The sequence below is a fragment of the Argentina silus genome (genome assembly GCF_951799395.1).
Source record: "Argentina silus genome assembly, chromosome: X".
NCBI lineage: Eukaryota > Metazoa > Chordata > Actinopteri > Argentiniformes > Argentinidae > Argentina > Argentina silus.
Window position 1 is genome coordinate 30,098,181 of NC_139653.1, and position 19,178 is coordinate 30,117,358.

The 19,178-nt window shown below is 38.9% G+C and overlaps 1 protein-coding gene across 2 annotated transcripts in view; it reads right to left on the minus strand.

Moving 5' to 3' along the window:
- nectin1b (nectin cell adhesion molecule 1b) overlaps positions 1–6,582 on the minus strand; it is a gene marked incomplete at its 3' end in the record, with an annotated part of 152,006 nt that extends 145,424 nt beyond the window's left edge. For both annotated transcript variants that reach the window (XM_083695735.1, XM_083695736.1), the window contains exon 1: positions 5,729–6,582. In XM_083695735.1, the coding sequence (XP_083551861.1) occupies positions 5,729–5,780 (52 nt within the window). In that variant the 5' untranslated portion in view covers positions 5,781–6,582. The remainder of the gene's footprint in view (positions 1–5,728) is intronic.
- Positions 6,583–19,178: the final 12,596 nt, after the last annotated feature.

The following is a 19,178-nucleotide window of genomic DNA, read 5'->3' on the forward strand; positions in this document are numbered from 1 at the left end:
CACTGTAGCTTTACCCCTCATCATGGTGAATCGAAACTAACCTTACAGTTATGAATGGCTTACCCAGTTCAACCGTAATGGCGATGTCAGCAACATAGATGGACAGACAATAAGAGTTATGTGCATGATCAAAGCGATTACATCTGCAGCATGCACCCAGCCTGCAAAGAGAAGACACGTACCCTTCATCACACCCATATGTCCAAACATAAGCTTATTACATTTGTATTACTCAATCCACAATATTTTTTTGCTCTCAATTAGTCCTGATCTTTCTCCACCTGTGTGTATGTAGGCTACAGTAGCTTATGTGTGTTTCACTGATGATAAGGGCAGGAGATCCACGTGTAGGAAGTCAGACAAATCTGCCCCCATTACAGACATTTGGAAAACTTTTGTGCATAATTCAATTGTTTGTTATAACTCAGGAGACAACATCAATATTTGTTTTGAATATGGTTTGCATGGTGGAGCATAGTAGCTGACAGATTTGTCTGTGGATGCATTTCCGTAAAGGCACAATGCCACTGAAAGAAGAAGCAATTTTGTGTCCACTTTAATTTTTTAAATGTTTATAACATTAGCAAATGACTGGTGTATAGACCTTCTTGCATACTGTAAAATCTTCTTTGGCTATGCACACTGCTAGCCAGCACCTCTCAGCTGCCCGATCACTCCATTCTTCCACCTCGGCTGGCCGCCTGGCACCGCCGCCTCTACGTGGTGCAGCAGTCCACCCCACTGGTGGAATGAGCTTTCCACTGCTGCCAGGACTGCAGTCACTAACTATCTTCCGCCGTAGACTGAAGACCCATCTCTTCAGGCTACATCTTGACTGTCCCTCCTAAAGACCTCCTCCCCACTACCCCCCTGTACAGTTTCTCTACTGTAATATATATATATATATATATATATATATATATATATATATATATATATATATATATATATATATTCTTTTTTTTTTTTTTTTTTTTTTTTTTTTTTAAATGACAAATTAAAAAGTTATTCTTCCTTCTTCTAGCATTGTGACTACCAACAGCCCCTGGTCCTAGCATAGATTTGTTTTTCTTATGATGATTGGTGTATAGATGACTCACTTACTTAGACAAATGTAATTGTTGGATAAAGGCGCCTGCTAAATATCTAAAATGTAAATGTAAATGCACCTGCATCATGCTTTATCCTTCATCAGCCTAGCTATACTTTTGTGGCCACTATAACAAATCGATTCACATAGCACCAACCAGAGCAATGGACCTAGATACTAGGCAGTAATAAGACACCATGCACTTCTTGCAGAGGAAAGAGCGAGGTAGTGGGGCTGTAGCTAGCTGACCGGGTGCAGTGGGAAGCTACACGGCTAGGTTCACCCCCTCTGCCCTGTCTGTCCAAAAGTGCATGTGAAAGCAAGTATTTCAAACTGACTATGCTACCTAATAATCACAAACCTTTTAGGCACAACTAAACTGCAAAAACACAAACTAATTGGGACCGAATCCATCTAGAAACTGTTTATTTTATACAAAAAAGCAAGATGTATTTTTTTCAGTCTTGTATGCATTGCCACACACCAGAATTAATATTAAAATAGTGACTACATTTTAGGCACACCCAAACTACTAGCAAACCAGCTAGCTAACTAGTTTCAGGGGACACAATACACACTGTTTGTTTCATAAACAGATGGGGTCAGCTAAATATGGCACCTCCTTACTTATTGACAAGATCTCTAGCAATTCGGCAAACAAGGAGCAATAGATTATACAGGCCCTCAGCTCCATGTAGTTAGCTCTCTGGCCAGCTAGGTTTCAGCAGATGCAAGTCAGTTAGCTAGCTGTAACACAGCTGACAGGAACTAATCAACTAGAGGGGTAAAAAAAAATAACTAAGACCACTGGAAAGCTTAGTTTATGATGCATGTTTATTTAGTTTTACTTAAATATTTAGTAAATAGTCACGATCAGTGAAGTCTGCATCACACACAAGTCACAACATTGTTAACCCTAACCCTAACCCTAACCCTAACTCTAACTCTAACCCTAAACCTGCACTTACTCTCAATCATGCACATAAACTCAGACACTTCTTGATAAGAGTTCAAGCAACCACCACAAACAATCTTTCATGACAAGCTCTGTGCTACCAATCTTGATGAATTTCAAGATGACTGCAGATTTTCACTTGTCTACCTTTTACTAAGCAACAATGGAAAACAGCGTTTTGAGGGGGGTGTGGCTTAAAGTTAACCTTTCCCAGCTTGAGCATGGTGTTTACTGTTTTTAGATGGACAAGAATGATGTTAAGCATAACATAGCACAGCATAGCACATCGACATACAGAGCTTGGACTCAGTATTGGCTGACACTCAAAGTTCAGTACTCAGAATCGGTATTGCAATGAAAATGTGGTATTGGTGCATTCCTAGTTGAAATCCATATGAAGGAGAAAGTATTTTATGTAGTTGTAAAGTGGCATTGTACATCTCTTGAAATCCTAGGGCTGGCATGGTAATTGTATAACTGTTGGTTACACAGTTATGGACAAAGGCTGTGAAAAAAAGTAGGAGGAATGAAGTCATATTTTGACTATTTGAATGATAGATTGAGATCTCAACAGCAACCCAGACAGACCACATTCTGTTAGGGAGTGGGGGCATTAGGTATTCCGAGGCAGATTTGGGACAGACTATTTGATCAGTGCCTCATCTGACATAAAAAAACATAATTCCTCTTATTCAAGGTTCAAGGTTAATTTATGGAATTGCTGCATGACGTCTAAGATCATTTTTACTATATAAAGAAAATTAGATACAGGTTTTATCAATCCATACTCTCCAACACATTACAGGCCTCACATTTTGAAATCACATTATCACATCACATCTCATATTATAAAACAGTCATACCAGTATACTACAAAAGTATAGAACAACAAACGTTGTAGTGAACAACAAAGGAACACAGAAACATCCACACAAAACAGCTGCACAACCTGAATAATAAAGTCAGACAAAAGACTTTTACAAGTAGGAAGGTTCAGAATGACATTAACTATGCTTGTTGATGGGAGAGGCGAAGGACGATTAAAATTCCATTATCCCCACACAGAGTCAGTTGAGAAATAAATTAACAATTGCAAATTTGGAAGCAATTAAAGTAATTCAGCAAAATCTCATGCAATACATATTTTCTAAAACAAAGGTGTGGTTAATCTGTGAGAAGAGCATATTGTCTAAATTGTACCTCTAATACGATTTTTTTTTTAAAATGTATTTTCCTATCCTGCATTTCTGAAGTACTTTCATGCATGATGTTGTGTTCTAATCCATATACAACAATGTCACAGATGTCTTATATTGTAAAATATATTGACTGGGGATTGTGTTTGCTTGCATTTGTTAGATCCAGTCCCAATTCTATGTGTTTTTGGGCAACCAAAGCAGGGTCCAAAGCATGTGGATTTAGCAAATTACTTGGGGCATCAAAGGCACATGGCATTTATAGAGACACCATTTAACCTCAGAGTGAAAGACTGAATTATTGTCTTTGCATGTCAAAAGAATGGACAAAGAATTAACTAAAGGTGTGCAGGCTCGTTGCAGACTTTTCCACTTCCTCAGATATGACTGAAGTGAATAATCAAAGCACCCTTTGGTAGTTCAATATGTGGTGTCAAACCAACTATGTGACTCTACATATCTCCTATTGTAATATAAAACAATAATTTATAGCCTAGAAATGAATTAGACTACAGACAAAACAACTCCTACATTACCTATACAAAACACTTTTAAGACACTTGGTGTAGCCTACAATTTGGAGAAATGTTCCACTCCCTTGATTGAACAGCTTCAAAAGATATCTAACATGAATCCCAAGAGAACCAGTTAATCTTGATCTTCCCCACAAGCAAAGGGATCATCTCAATGTAAATCAGACAGGGCCTCTTGATCAAAGTAGAGCATCAGTCTTAAACATGTCACAAGGCATAAGGAGCAAGGTCAACATCTTACGACCCTGTTTCTGCAGTCTTCATCTTCTGGATGAGCGTGCTGCTAATATAATTATCTTCATCCATCTATCTATTTATTTATTCATTTATTTCAAGTACATAAAACCAGCCAAAATACACAACTATTATCTAAAGGAAAAGTTTAAGATTTAGTGAAGTAAGAACAAGTGAGACCTCAACCAGATCAATGTATCCAAGTTTGACCCCATTCCATATCTTCCTCCACTGCCAAATGAAAATTTCAAACCATAATCTAAAAACAGAACATTACAGTTGCAAGCAAGCACTGTAGCTGAATCCCTTTGCATAATGGTTCCATGTCTTGACTCCAAGCCACATGCACAGAAAGGATTAGCTTTACCAATCCCCACACATATGATGTTACTCTTCCTTCAACAAATCTCACAAAATATCACACATAATACTGTATTTCCTAGAATAATTCAAAGTTGAAGCATTATCCATAATCATTTCAGTAACTGGTTTCCACGGCACAGTGTAAGTATGATAGAGGACCTTTCAACCATGATTTCTAATGAAAAGATGACTGATTCACAATGATGAAAACTGGTGTTAGGTTGTGGGTGGAGCACTTGCAGCTGAATATCCACACAAGTTTATGGATACTGCAACCTCGGTTCATCTAAACACACAGTATGTGAAAATGTATATACCCCTGTTGTATGGGTCTTAATATGCAGAAAAGACTTTATAGTGTAGGAAGAACTAGTTTAAATGGCCTTGTGTCAAAGCCTTGCATCACAATATCGTAGTCCTATTTCTTCAGCCTGACTTTTCAGTCAAGTAATTGTTAACAAGTACAAAATGCATTAAATGGAGCTGCTGTCACAGCTCTACTGCTAAACTTTATGTTTTTGTTATGGCAGGTCCAATGTTCTGGGCATGTGAGATGAGGAGCATACTGTAATTGTTTTAGATGAGACAATTCTCCTTACACCATACACACCTTATATGCTGACCATTTAATGGATAAGAGTGTAAACACACAAGACATAATGTAACTAAAAGTGTATTTAATTGTTTTTTAAACCTTCTACAGAGATCAATCACTCTATATCTGTATCTCAATATCTGATACAATGACCAACAACAACCACTCATATACAATACGGTTGTATATAGATTCTTTGTCTTATGAATTAATATGGGGTTTACTATAAAGTATGCATTAATCACAGAGTACAGAATATCATCATAATGCAGTTGAGTTTTGCAATAGCATGTGCATTGACTATCACCCTTGATATTTAAGCCTATTGAAGCTCTACTGTTTGCTTCATCAGCTGAGGGTTGTCATCATCAAACATGCTTTTCTTACATGAGCTACTCGATTTACCAAAGCCACAATTAATGTTGGCATCTAGCCTTTGTGAGTTGTATGGATCACCTAGGTTAGGAACTACGTACTGTCCGGAGCCTCTTCCTTAACGCCATCTGGCTGCAATCATGGTCATTTCACCACAGCTATTCAATTATTTTATAACCAATTGCATTAGTGATGGATTTGATTAATTCCATGGTTTTGCATTCACTTTAGTGTTCAAAAGTGGAATTAAACTGATTATAAAATCAAATAGGGCAACGAGGAATACTCTGTAGTGTTGTTTTAAACCCATCCTTCAATATTGAATACAGACATATGGATAACTAAGGAAACATGTGAAATGATTGAAATGTCTCCACTGCTTCTTACCTTGTATGTTCACAGCTAGCAGGAGTATCCAAACACTCGCAGACATCGCCATGGCACTTCAACTACCCGGACCTTCTCTGATACCCTGAGAGTGGATGGATATGGTCACTCTAGACGATTTGGACCAGGCATGCAATTTGAGCGCAAATACCAGTCCGTTGGTTTGGAATAGGCCTATGTAGTAACCTTGAGACAATGCTGATGGCAGGCACTTTCAAACCTTAAGTATTTCCAATGTTACGTTGCTTTGAGCTGTGTGATTCAAATCGACGACGGCGTAGCGTAACTGATGAGTAGAGATCTCCAGTAGTCGAGAATCCACAGCGCCTGTAATTTACGCCAATTGAGTTTTTATCTGAACAGGAATGGAGTTGGGTTAAGAAGAGGGTATATAATATCAGCAAGAGGGTTCAAAGTGTATATTTTATTCCAGTTAGGCAGATTCCTCCTTATACCTCAGTCATGTGTTTCATCCAATGCTGCAGATCGGCACTGCTCGACCCCTTTGGAATTGTGGAATAGAGACAAGAGGGCGGGAGGTGCTCGATGCTTCAATGACCAGTTCAAGAAAAACACAACCGATTGTTCTCAATTATGTGTACCTCTAAATGCTAAATATAGTGTATCCGACTTCTGTAGTGATCTTCTTTTGATCTTACTTTTTTTGAACAAAGCAATGCACGAAGTTCCGTCTTTTTCTCCTAGAAGGAACCTCTTGATGATGAGATGTTACTCCGTGACCGCAGTGGACTTTCATCCGTAAATCTATTCGATCAAATTGAGGTCTCTGGTAATAATCGGAGCCCTTTTCATAAAATACTCTGCAATCCCCGCTATGCGGACTTCCCCACAAATACGCCACAACCTGAACTGCCACACTGTAGCTGATAACCGCTGAGGAGAGATCTGAATCGGATGACGCTAGACAAGGAGGGGCTTGGACTGTCATGCAAACAAAGTAACACAGCACTCAAGTAGAAAGTTTGCCTTCCGAAAACTTCAGTGTAGAACAAATGTGTGATGAGTTGACACATTAGCCTATTGTTTCGGAAACGTTGAAACACCCCGCTTATAAAAGTAAATACATAGATTCAATTGCTCTGCAGATTTTTTTTAATGTTGGTAAGAGGCCTATATAAAATTACCACGTGTTTTTTTAGATTAGATTAGATTCAACTTTATTGTCATTGTGCAGAGTACAAGTACAGAGACAACGAAATGCAGTTTAAGTGGACAGTGGAAATAAAACTACTCAGCTCTTGATGTTTGTAATCACAAAAGTCATGTTAATGAAATGTTGTTACAGTGTTACTACCACAAATAAGAGCAATTTGTGGGGAGTTTTAGACCCAGGAACCATCAACAATTGCGTTTGACCATTGATAGTTTAGAGCTGGCTTCAATCAATCAATCAATCAAAGGGAAACAACCATGCAACAAATGTACATATACGATTAAAATAAAAGCCAGGCATATGTCACAGTCATTATGTCACAGTGATCATAATATAGTAGGGCGACTAGAGACAATAATACATCATATTATGAGTCATGTTGCTTATTAATAGTCATACATAATTGTAATCAGTAGACACTAGAGAAAAGTAATATATCATTTTCTACTTGGTACTGTAAAATATTGAAATAAGGGATGAAATAACCATTTAAAGGACACACATACCTGGCACACTTTTGGCATTTGTTTGTGTTCTCTACACTCTTACAAACATTATCAACCATCATTAGGCTCACTGCATCCAACATGTATTTAGTTCATTCAAAATGAGCGTGGTATTGGTCCCATAGCGCTGGTTTGAGGCCATTTTGAAAATGGCTGCCAGGGGGGTATAAGACTATGGCTGTGTCTCAAACCAAAGGCAGTTGCCTGCTGCCTCTCTGCCTCCAAAGTCACCATCCTTCCAATGTATTGTTTTTGAAGGTAAAGAATCTGATTTGAGACAGATTCTATGGTAGCGGCTACATCATACATGTTCACGCTTCACGCATGGAAAATACTTAATTCTTGTTGCTAGGTTACCAGATACAGTGATTAGCTGGCAAGATAGCTAGCAACGATTAGCGATTATGCTAACACAAACTTCGTAGGCACTTCTATGCTAGTAACAGAGTAGCTTGTTAGCATCAGGGGGCAAAATACATTAAAAGGGTGTATTTTCTTGCGAAAATTCATCTATTTATTTCAGATGCCTAATTTTCTAAAATGCCTAATTTTCTCCACCTTGGTGGATTTCGTCCACCATTAAAACGTATATCTAAGATAGATATAGATACAAATATATCTATACATAGATATAAATATAAAAAATATCTATATATATTTTGCATTTCGCAGTTAGCATATATCCTACCTGGTAAAGGACGCATGGTGCCTTAAAAATTGGCCTAATGAATGCACCTTAGACATCATTTTAAGGTACCTACTGAAAATACAGATTGTAACTTCCTGCCGTCAAATGCTGCCTTAAAAGACAGCATTCTTCCCGATTGAGACACAGTTTAGATCCGCAATGGCCCGTAAAGGAACATTTCAAGGATTGTCACCACAACTCATCAGCAAGTTAGTTGATTGTTGTCTAAAAAATACAGGATTTAAAAAATATATATATATATATGTTTAAAAGGTGCTAAAGTGCATTGTCACAAGAAGAATAAAAAGTTTCACTATGTTGATGGCATACAGTATAAAGGAATGTTCAGTTCTGTTGCACTTGAACTTTGGAAGTCTAAAATGACAACCTGAGGGGAGGAGCCTAAAATCAGTGAAGAGCCTTCCTTGTCACTAGTTTCTTGAATACCTCTGACAACTGCCTGCTGCACACCAATGACCTTGCCAGACACATTTACAACTCTGGCCAGCCTGACTAAATAGAAAAAATCTACAATGATTCAATAAACTATATGATTCTATAAAGGTTCAATAAACCTGGTCATCAGTTCAGCTAACATTAAATTGTTAATCTTTAAACAGATGTTGCTGTCCGTTCTTACAAATGGAAACCATGTTTTCCTCAAAGCTCAACGGTTTCCAGGTAGCTGTAGCTACTTACCAGCTCAATCTCCAGCTCCTTGACCACAGTGGAGCAGTTGTTGTGTCACCCAGCATACCTGCACTTTAGACAACTTCAGAGTGTGTTCCCAAAAAACGGTAAATTGACTGGTGCTTTCTAAAGTCAATGGCCATGTGTTTTGTTTGGGACACATTTAGTTGGAGGAAACAGTTGTCGCACCATGACACAATGTCATCCACGATAGGTCCATGGTCAAGATGATAGTCCTGGAGGAGACTGATGATAACTGAATAATCAGCAAACTATAATATATCTGTTCTCATATTGGCTGTGACATATTGGCTTTTGGCCCACTACAGAGAGAATCATTCCTGAAGAGGCCACCGTGCCATTGTAGTCCTGAACTGCATATAGCATTCCTCATTGAAAGGCTGTGATCCAAGGGAATCTACCTTCTTATACAAACAAACCATTCATTGTATAGATACAGTCCTGACATACACTTTATTAGGTACACCTGTTCAACTGCTCAATGGTTCAGGCTGGTGGTGGTGGTGTAATGGTGTGGGGGATATTTTCTTGGCACACTTTGGACCCCTTAGTACCAATCTTTTAAACGCCACAGTCTACTTGAGTATTGTTGCTGACCGTGTCCATCCCTTTATGACCACAGTGTACCCATCTTCTGATGGCTACTTCCAGCAGGATAATGTGCCATGTCACAAAGCTCACATCATCTCAAACTGGTTTCTTGAACATGACAATGAGTTCACTGTACTCCAATGGCCTCCACAGTCACCAGATCTCAATCCAATAGAGCACCTTTGGGATGTGGTGGAACGGGAGATTCGCATCATGGATGTGCAGCCGACAAATCTGCAGCAACTGCGTGATGCTATCATGTCAATATGGACCAAAATCTCTGAGGAATGTTTCCAGCACCTTGTTGAATCTATGCCACAAATAATTAAGGCAGTTTTGAAAGCAAAAGGGGGTCCAACCTGGTACTAGCAAGGTGTACCTAATAAAGTGGCCGGTGAGTGTATGTTTAAATGAATAGGTGAGTGAATGTGAAAATACTCCCCTCTGGTGGACAATAACTCTGAAGATGTTAAGATCAATTCAGTAATTTGGTGAGGTTGTTATAGCATTTTGGATTGGGTTCAAGATATTTTCCATTGTGCATGGTGAACATACTTAGCTCATACAGCTGTATATTTACTGAACTACAGAAAATGAGTTTAACCATCACTGGAACAAATGTGGAATACCAACAAGACTGTACAGGAGCCATGAGAAATTACCTGACCAGACAAAAGAGCTTTGAACCTCTAGAAATAATTTGGGGTCAGTGTATTGTATGGATTGTAACATTAATCACACTGACAAAACAAACAAACAGTGGAATCGGCTAAGAAATTGCAAGATGTGCTACAACCATGTACTTAATAATAAGAAAACACAATGTAACATGACATGCCATATAAACACTTGTGCACAAATAATCTCTTGTGCACATACTGTACCCTGAATTCAGAAAGCAGGCAGTCATCTGCAGAATATTGTTTAAAATTCCTAACACTCACCCAGAAGATGTCTCTTCATATGAATGTCTTTTTCTAAAACAACATAGTATATTAACTGTGGTCTAGTATATTACTGTGGTCCTCTGTGGCTCAGTTGGTAGAGCATGGCGCTAAACGCTTAGGTTGTGAGTTTGATTCCTGCTGGGACCATATATACTGAAAAACGTATGTACTCACTGCAATGTAAGTCACTTTGGATAAAAGTGTCAGCTAAATGGCATATGTTATTATATTATTATATATAGAAGAAATATGTTTGGCAAAATGCAGTAATATCAACAGAATGTGGTAGATAGAGTGAAAGGATGACTCAGAGAAAATACTTACTCATGAGTAATGTGTACCACAATGAAAATGTATGGGTAACACAGCAAGACAGTGTATGTTTTGGTAATTTAAGGTCAAAGAACATAGGATTTGAGTCTACAACACTGTACATTCACATGAGTATATTCTACTACCACCAGGAAGATCATAGTTTCCTCATCAAGCTTAACAGACCTTCACATTTGCATCACATAACTCTGATTACCCTTTTATTGATTGATTTAATGGATAGCTGATGTCATTCTAAACTACAGTAGGTTGTGTCAGGGCTCTGAATATAAGTTTTGAAGACTCAAATCAAAAGAACTTAGTGGTAGGATGAAGGTGTTGAGAAGTAAAAAATCACATTCATTTGGTGACACGTTGGATGTCACCGTCACCAGAACCATAACCTTGATTATGTATTTGTGTGGCCTGCTCTACTGTTCCTTAACTTACTGCTTGCTTTACACATTCAGTCACTGGTCACTAAATGACTGGTGTCTTTTATTGACATTAATGGCAACATCAATTATCAATTAGAGAGAGGTGGAGGATGAGATTTGTGTATGTGTGTGAGAGAGAAAGAGTGAATTAATTAGTAATTTAGCCTACTAAAACTGTACAAAGATGGATTTAATGTCAAGAGGGAGAGTTCAGGGGAATACTGATAGATATGAGCACAAGACAAAGAGTAGTCCCACAAACCTTTGTCTTACGGTATGTAACCCATAGAGACATTTGCACAATGCCCCAATTGAATTTCCCTCAATGGCTATGTCGATAGTGTACCTTGTGTATGCTAGCTAGCTCTGAATGCACGCAAACAAGACAGCAGTAACACTTGTAATGTGTTAATGCACTGTCTGACACACAAACTCAAGTTGAACCTGAAAGGAACTATGAGAGAAAGTAGCCAGGTAATGGTTTATCTTAATTACCTAGTGCGGGTTTATTACTAGCCAATTCATTCCGTTGTTGTTAGCCAGTTAGCGTAGATTCACATAGTGTGGTGAAGCTAAAAAGCCAGGCTGATAACAGTGAAGTGGGGGAAGCAGGCTAATGGTTGTGTACCGTAGGCTAGCTAGCCAAGCAATGCTGCGACCAAGTGTTAACTAGTGTGGAAAACACAAGGGAGCAAACTAAACTCTATCTTTTATCTGGTGTAGTAAAAGAGGTCTTTCACTTTGTGTAGTAAAAGAGGGGAGCACCTTGATGGCGGTGTACACAAGGAATGCTCACCCACCAGCTTGCAACAGAACTTGTTTGATAAAGTAGCTAGGCTAGTGACTCATTCAATCTCTTGTTGGCAAACCAAACTAGAGGGAACTTTGCTCGGTAAGACTGAAGCTTGAATCAGCAGGATTCCTGTGAGAAAGAATAAGCCACCTAATGCCCCGGGGAAAGCTGTTAACTTTCCTGTGGAACAGTTAAGCTAGGTAGCTAGGTTCTATTAGAACACTGTAGACAGGCTTGCGAATGATGAATGAAAACAATGAAATGGGCATGCTGTGCATGAGATCTTATAAGCTGACTGGGGAGGAGTCAGTCATTCAAATTGCTCCTGGCCTGTTCCATGCGTGAATTAATAGGGTTTCAGCAAATACGGTACACATGGGTTCATATCCCATAGTGAGATGTCGAACCGAGTCAACTGAAAGACAACCACTGTCATTATTTGGTATGTAAGGATGACAAAAGTGTAAATTCATGGAAGTAATTTATTCCTTCTCTTTTCCCCTTTGTTGACTTTGATGACAAAATAGTCAAACTCACCATTTTGTGAGACATAGGACTAATGCTGTAAGTATCCACCTGAGCTCCACACATTGTTTCCCATCTGAATTCCATTACAAACAGGACTGCTTGGTTATTCTTTCTCAGGCTGAAGGTGGGATGTTCAAGCACATAGAGTGTCCTGCTAATTAATGGGACAGTGAAGCTTCTTTTTTTTTCAAACATTTCAAACGATTACTATGAGGTTAAAGTAGAGATTATCAGCTTTTATAGGGTACCAAATAGTGATGGGACAATTGGCTTGACAGGTGTTTCTGGTTTGTCATTTCTGCAGTCATAAGAGTGCTCTCATTGTTGCACTCATTGATCCTAGGCTTTGTGTTTGCCTTTGGAGTCTGCTATTGGTGTTTGTAAACATGAGGACCAAAGCGACGTCAATGAAAGTCAAGGAAGCCATTATGAGGCTGAAATATCAGAAAAAAAATGATCAGAAACATAGCCAAAACCTTAAACGTACCAAGCTCAACAGTTTGGAACATCATTAAAAGTAAGGAAAGCACTGGTGAGCTCAGAAATCGCAACAGCCTGGTAGTTCAAGGAACACTTTGACAGTGGATGACTGAAGAACGCTCAACACGACTAAGAAAACCCCAAAAACAACTGTCCCACAGATCAGGAACACTCTCCGGGAGGAAGGTGTGAATGTGTCAGAGACTCCCATCCGCAGAATACATCACCAGCCAAACAACACAAGGCTACACTACAAGGTGCAAACCACTAGTTAGCCATAAACACAGGACAGCCAGATTGCAGTTTTCTAAAAAAGAACCTAAAAGAACCTACAGAGTTCTGGAAAACAGTATTGTGCAGAGATGAGACAAAGATTAACATGTACCAGAGTGATGGCCAGAATAGTGTGTAGAAAAAAAGGAACTGCCCAATATCCGCAGCATACCACCTCATCTGTGAAATATGGTGGAAGAGATGTTATGGCTTGGGCATGTATGGCTTCCACTGGAACTGTCATGGTTCCATCTGAACACTAGGGATTGGCAGAAACCACCCCAAGGACTTATTAGAACTCAGGTGCATCCCATTATTAATTAAGGACCTCTCCATTTAAGTTGTGTGTTTTCCTTGGTTCAGTGTCGTAGCTTTATACTTGTTATGTGTTCCAGTCTCTCTCCCAGGTCCTTGAGTACCTAGTGGACTGGGAAGGTTACGGCCCTGAGGAGCGTTCTTGGGTGCCTGCCTGTGATGTCCTTGATCCGGGTCTCGTCCAGGACATCAATCGACTGCGTGGTGGTCGTCCTGGCTCCACGGCTGGAGCAACTCCTAGGGGAGGGGGTACTGTCACAGTTCCAGCTGAACATTAGGGGGCAACAGAGACCGCCCCAAGCACTTATTAGCACTCAGGTGCATCCCATTATGAATTAATTCTCCATTTAAGTTGTGTGTTCTCCTTGGTTTAGTGTCACATGTGATACTTGTTATGTGTTCCAGTCTCTCAAGTGGCCCTCTAGTATATGGCTTAGTTTATTCTCTAGTATCCAGCATTCTTAGGTTTAGACATAGTCTTTGTTATTTTCTAAAAGTCCTTGCCAGTTCTATCCTGTGAGTAAATCCCCTCGACTGCTCCCCTCTGCTCCTACACTACACAACCTTACAGGAACTGGCTCACTTGTCTTCATTGATGATGTCACTTCTGATGTCATTAGCAAGATCAATTCTGAAGTGTACAGAAACATCTTGTCAGAACAAATGCCTCCAAACTCATTATACAACACTTGATGATACAGCAAGACAATAACCCAAAACATACTGCCAGAGCAACTAGGGAGTTTTTTAGGGCCAAAAAGTGGAAAGGTCTTGCCTGGCCAAGTCAATCTTCATTTGGATATTTGATAAATCTGTCCCATCACTTTTCGGCTGATTATTGAACTGGTCTGAAAATATGATGAGTATGCTAGAACAGCTGTTGGCTAAAATCAATCAAGCTTTATTTATATAGCGCCTTTCATACAAAATTGCAATACAAGGTGCTTAACAGTAAAATTGAAAATACATAAGTACAGAACATACAAGCATACATACATATATACATACATACATATATATATACATAGAGAATAGAATAGAAATAAGAATGGATTAAGAGGGTAAATAAAAAGAAAACAAAAATAGAAGTGCAAATGGATTCAGAGAAAGCTAAGCTAAAAAGGTGTGTCTTGAGGTTTCTTTTAAAAGTGTTAATGGATTGTGACACCCTAAGCTCATGAGGTAGGTTATTCCAGAGGCGAGGACCATAGACACTAAAAGCTGCCTCCCTGTATTTCTTTGTCCTCGCCCCGGGTATGACTAAAAGACCAGTGTCAGAGGACCTCAGAAGCCTCGATGGACTGTAAACTGAAAGCATATCTGACAGGTATTCAGGCGCTAGACCATTTAGTGATTTGAACACCAGTAAAAGGATCTTGAAATCAATTCTAAAACTGACAGGCAACCAATGAAGAGACTTTAAGACAGGAGAGATGTGTGCTCTTCGTCTGGTCTTGGTCAATACACGTGCTGCTGCATTCTGAATGATCTGTAGCTTGTTTATAGTTTTTTTAGGTAGACCAGAGAAGAGAGCATTGCAGTAATCTAACCTGTTAGTGATAGACGCATGCACAAGTCTCTCAGTATCTGCCTGGGAGAGAAATGGTTGCACTTTGGCAATATTTCTAAGGTGATAAAAAGCATTTTTAGTGACATTACTAATGTGTGATTCAAAATTCAAATCAGGGTCTAGAAGCACGCCGAGATTTTTTGCAAGGGGCTTGGTGTTTTGTGCTAGAGACTTTAAGCTAGTGCATAGTTTCTCTCGTTTGACCTTTGTTCCGATGATTAAGACATCCATGTTATATTTGTTTAATTGCAGGAAGTTTTGGGACATCCACGAGTTCATATGATCAATGCACTGAACTAGTTTATCAATAGGGCTGATGTCATTGGGTGATAAAGACATGTACAGTTGTGTATCATCGGCATAGCTATGAAATTAATCCCATGTTCTCTGATAATGTTTCCTAGAGGCAGCATATAGAGACTGAACAACACAGGTCCCAAAATGGAGCCTTGAGGGACCCCACACGTTATGCTACTGTTAGCTGAGGAGTGTTCACCAAGGGAGACCGAAAAAGCCCTAAACCAGTCTAAAATGGAGCCAGAGAGATCAACACAGTTTTGTAATCTGTTAATAAGTATGTCATGATCAACTGTATCCAATGCAGCACTTATATCTAAGAGTACTAATATTGTGAGTTTATTGTCATCCATATTCATTCTTAAGTCATTTACGACCTTAACTAGTGCTGTCTCAGTACTATGGTGGGGACGAAAACCAGATTGACATTTCTCAAGTGTACCGCTGAAATGAAGTTAATCATTTAGCTGTCTGAATACTAGTTTCTCAAGAGTTTTACTTAAAAAGGAAAGAAATTGAAATTGGCCTGAAATTATTTAGTACTAAAGGATCCAGGTTATTTTTCTTTAGGAGGGGTTTCACAACAGTATTTTTCAATGCCTCAGGGAAAGTACCAGTGAGCAGGGAGTAATTTGCAATCGCTAGAACTTCATCCTCCAGGCAATTAAACACAGTCTTAAAAAAGGTGGTGGGGATGGGGTCAAGTGAGCAGGTAGAGGGTTTTAGTTCCATAACTTCTTTCCTCAGCATTTCTTTATCAGTAGCAGCAAAATCATTCATAGTGATCTTAGGCAGAGGGGTAGTGTCCGAAGACAGGGGCTCACGCACATTCTGTAAAACATGTTTGAGGTCCAGCCTGATTTTTGTTATCTTGTCCCTGAAAAGTATTCTAGTTGAGAAAAGTATTCTAGGATTATTAAGATTATTAGAAATCAGCTTTGAGAAATGAGCTTGTCTTGCATTTCTAATTGCTCTGTTGAAGTTGGTGAGGTGTTCTTTAAAAATGTCAAAATGGACTTGCAGCTTAGTTTTTCTCCATTGTCGTTCAGCTCTCCTACAGTTTTTCTTTAAGTTAATAATATCCCCTGTTCTCCATGGTGGTTTCTGTTTAGATTTAGTCTTCTTAAGTTTGGCTGGTGCTACAGTGTCAATGGTAGTCTTTAACTTATTATTAAAATTGTTGACTAGATCATCACAAGAGGACAGAAGGATCTGTGGGGGTTTGTTATTAAAATGATTAACAAAAGTTTCAGCAACTTCCGGGGTACGATAGCGTTTTGTAACAACCTGCTCAGTAGCAAAGCTAGATGATGATAATAATGCAGTGAAAAAGATACAGTAATGGTCTGATAGTGCCAAGTCAATTACAGAGGATACATTAATCCTTAGGCCATGAGTAATAATTAGATAGCGTGTGACCGCAGTTGTGTGTCGGCTCATTAACATTAACATGAATGAAGTCCATAGAACTCAACATTTTTAGGAACCCAGCAGCTATAGAGTCGGCCACGTTATCCACCTGTAGATTAAAATCACCCAATAGCATAATGTTGTCATTATTTGTACTGACAATGGACAACAATTCAGAGAATTCATCCAGGAAGATAGGACACTGTTTGGGGGGTCTATATATGGTTATAACAAGTACAGGAGGTTGGGATCTTAACAGTATAGCATGATCAAAAGAGCGGAAATCACCAATAGGGATATTTCTACAGTTCAGGGCATCAGCAAATATAGAGGCAGTCCCACCACCTTTTTTACCATTCCTAGTAGAGTGTTCAAAACTATAGCATTGAGGGGACGTTTCAATAAGAACAGCAGGTCCGTCGCAATTTAACCAGGTTTCTGATCAGATTATTTTTAGTTATACCACGGGTAGTACATTTTAGCTGATGGTTGAAAGATCTAACATGTTGCCAATAGTAACTGGGATGGTATTAGAATGAAAACAAACATCTCTACTGTGAGAAATTAATGAGTATTCGTTAATTAGTCCAGGACCCTTGTGTTGACCATGACAGGCTGTAGGAATCACACAAGGTATCTGATTTGATTGACTTTGTTTTGTTGGAATGGGTGATGTCGTTACCACTATCTATTTACATGTTTTACTCTCTGTGTTTATGAGCCAAAGGGAATGCTTTGATAAACTTTACGAGTGTTTTGGGTTCATTAGATCACAGAAGATTGGGCACACCTAGCAGACATCCTGTCGACGATTAAATCAATACACCATTTTCTCTATTATGACATTTTAATGTTTCTTCGATGTGTATATAGTCATATTTGAACTTATCTTAGCGTGTGCTTTATGACTAGTATTTTGATGTAATTTTCATTATTGTGTGATGTTTCTTTCCAGTATTTGTATGTGTATCTTTTATAACATTCCACAGAGATTCAGCGAACTGGTCAATCAGTTCATTTCAATCAGTTAATCAGCATCCACTTATTTTCAGAGAATTTTAATTCAACTTTTGTTTAATGGACTGTCTTCCCTGTGTCTCGGAATTTCCTGTTATTGCAAACTTTTTTTCCTCCATTGTGTTTCATTTGCACTCTCTCTCTTCCTCTCTCTCTTACTCAAGAACAAACTTTTAACAGTGAGGTTTTTAATAAAAAAAAGAGTATCATTCAGAGCTAATAATGATCAGGTCTGAATGATGCATTATAGAGTTCAAATAATGCAACTAAAATCCCAGATGGTGCCTTTAATGTTATGGACGCCATACCCTTGATGAGTATGCCACATTGTTGAGGAGAATTGTCAGTCAAATTTCAGATATGTGTTGCCCCCTGCCTCACACGTACTGTGCTGCCACCAGAGCAGCCCCAATTTGCTTTTAAATTCCCATTTCCAGCAATGAATTTGTAAACAACTGTCTCTGTTCTTTCCACACCAATGCTTTGATGTGACCCAGAGGTGATGCGAATGGGATTGACAACACTCTCCTGCAGGGTCTTTTGCATTTGGAATAAATCACTGAGAGTCTTCCCCCTCTCAGTGTTCTGATCTTGGACACTAATACAGTACATCTCCCCTTAGGTGGACAAGGTGCCTTGGGGGAAATGAATCACATTCATGTGGTTCACTAATGCACAGCTGAGATAACACCTTGGGATTGTTGGTAGGCAAGAAGAGGGCAATATAGATTTGACAAAGATGTATTTATTCTTTCTCATGCTATTTGGACAATTCAAAATTAACTCCTTTCAACGCCAGGTTAAGATATGACTTGAGATCCCTGAGACATTCCATATGCTTATAACAGTGGTTTGGAGGTACAGTATACATAGGATCATACAATGTTGCTGACAATGGAACATACAGCAATGTTAACTAATGTCACACACAATAAGCACATACCGGATCAGTACAATAATGGCTGATAAAGGTGGAGAGATGGGATCACAGTATGCCATACAAAGCACAGATGGAAGCCATTATTTTCCAGATCAGTCCATCCAGAGAGGTCTTTTCCAACTGCTGAGAAATATAGAGTGGCTCCAAGTCAATTCTAGCTACTGTACCCTCCCCCCGTGGAACTCAGATCATTCTAATTTAATAAATATTCACACAGGCAGGGTTATAGTTTTCAGGTGTTGTTTGCTGAATACTCACGAACCATAGCTTTTGGTACAATAGAAATCCCTCTGAAGATTAGGTTAGAATAAATATTTAATTTGTAGGGATTCAAGGTCGTATATTGCAGTGTTGTAACATGCTGTAGATCATCCCAAAAATATATTTTAATGGATCAGTTTGTCTTCAGACATAGTATAATGTCTTATTTGATTAAAAGAAGAACATAAGAAGCCCTTTTC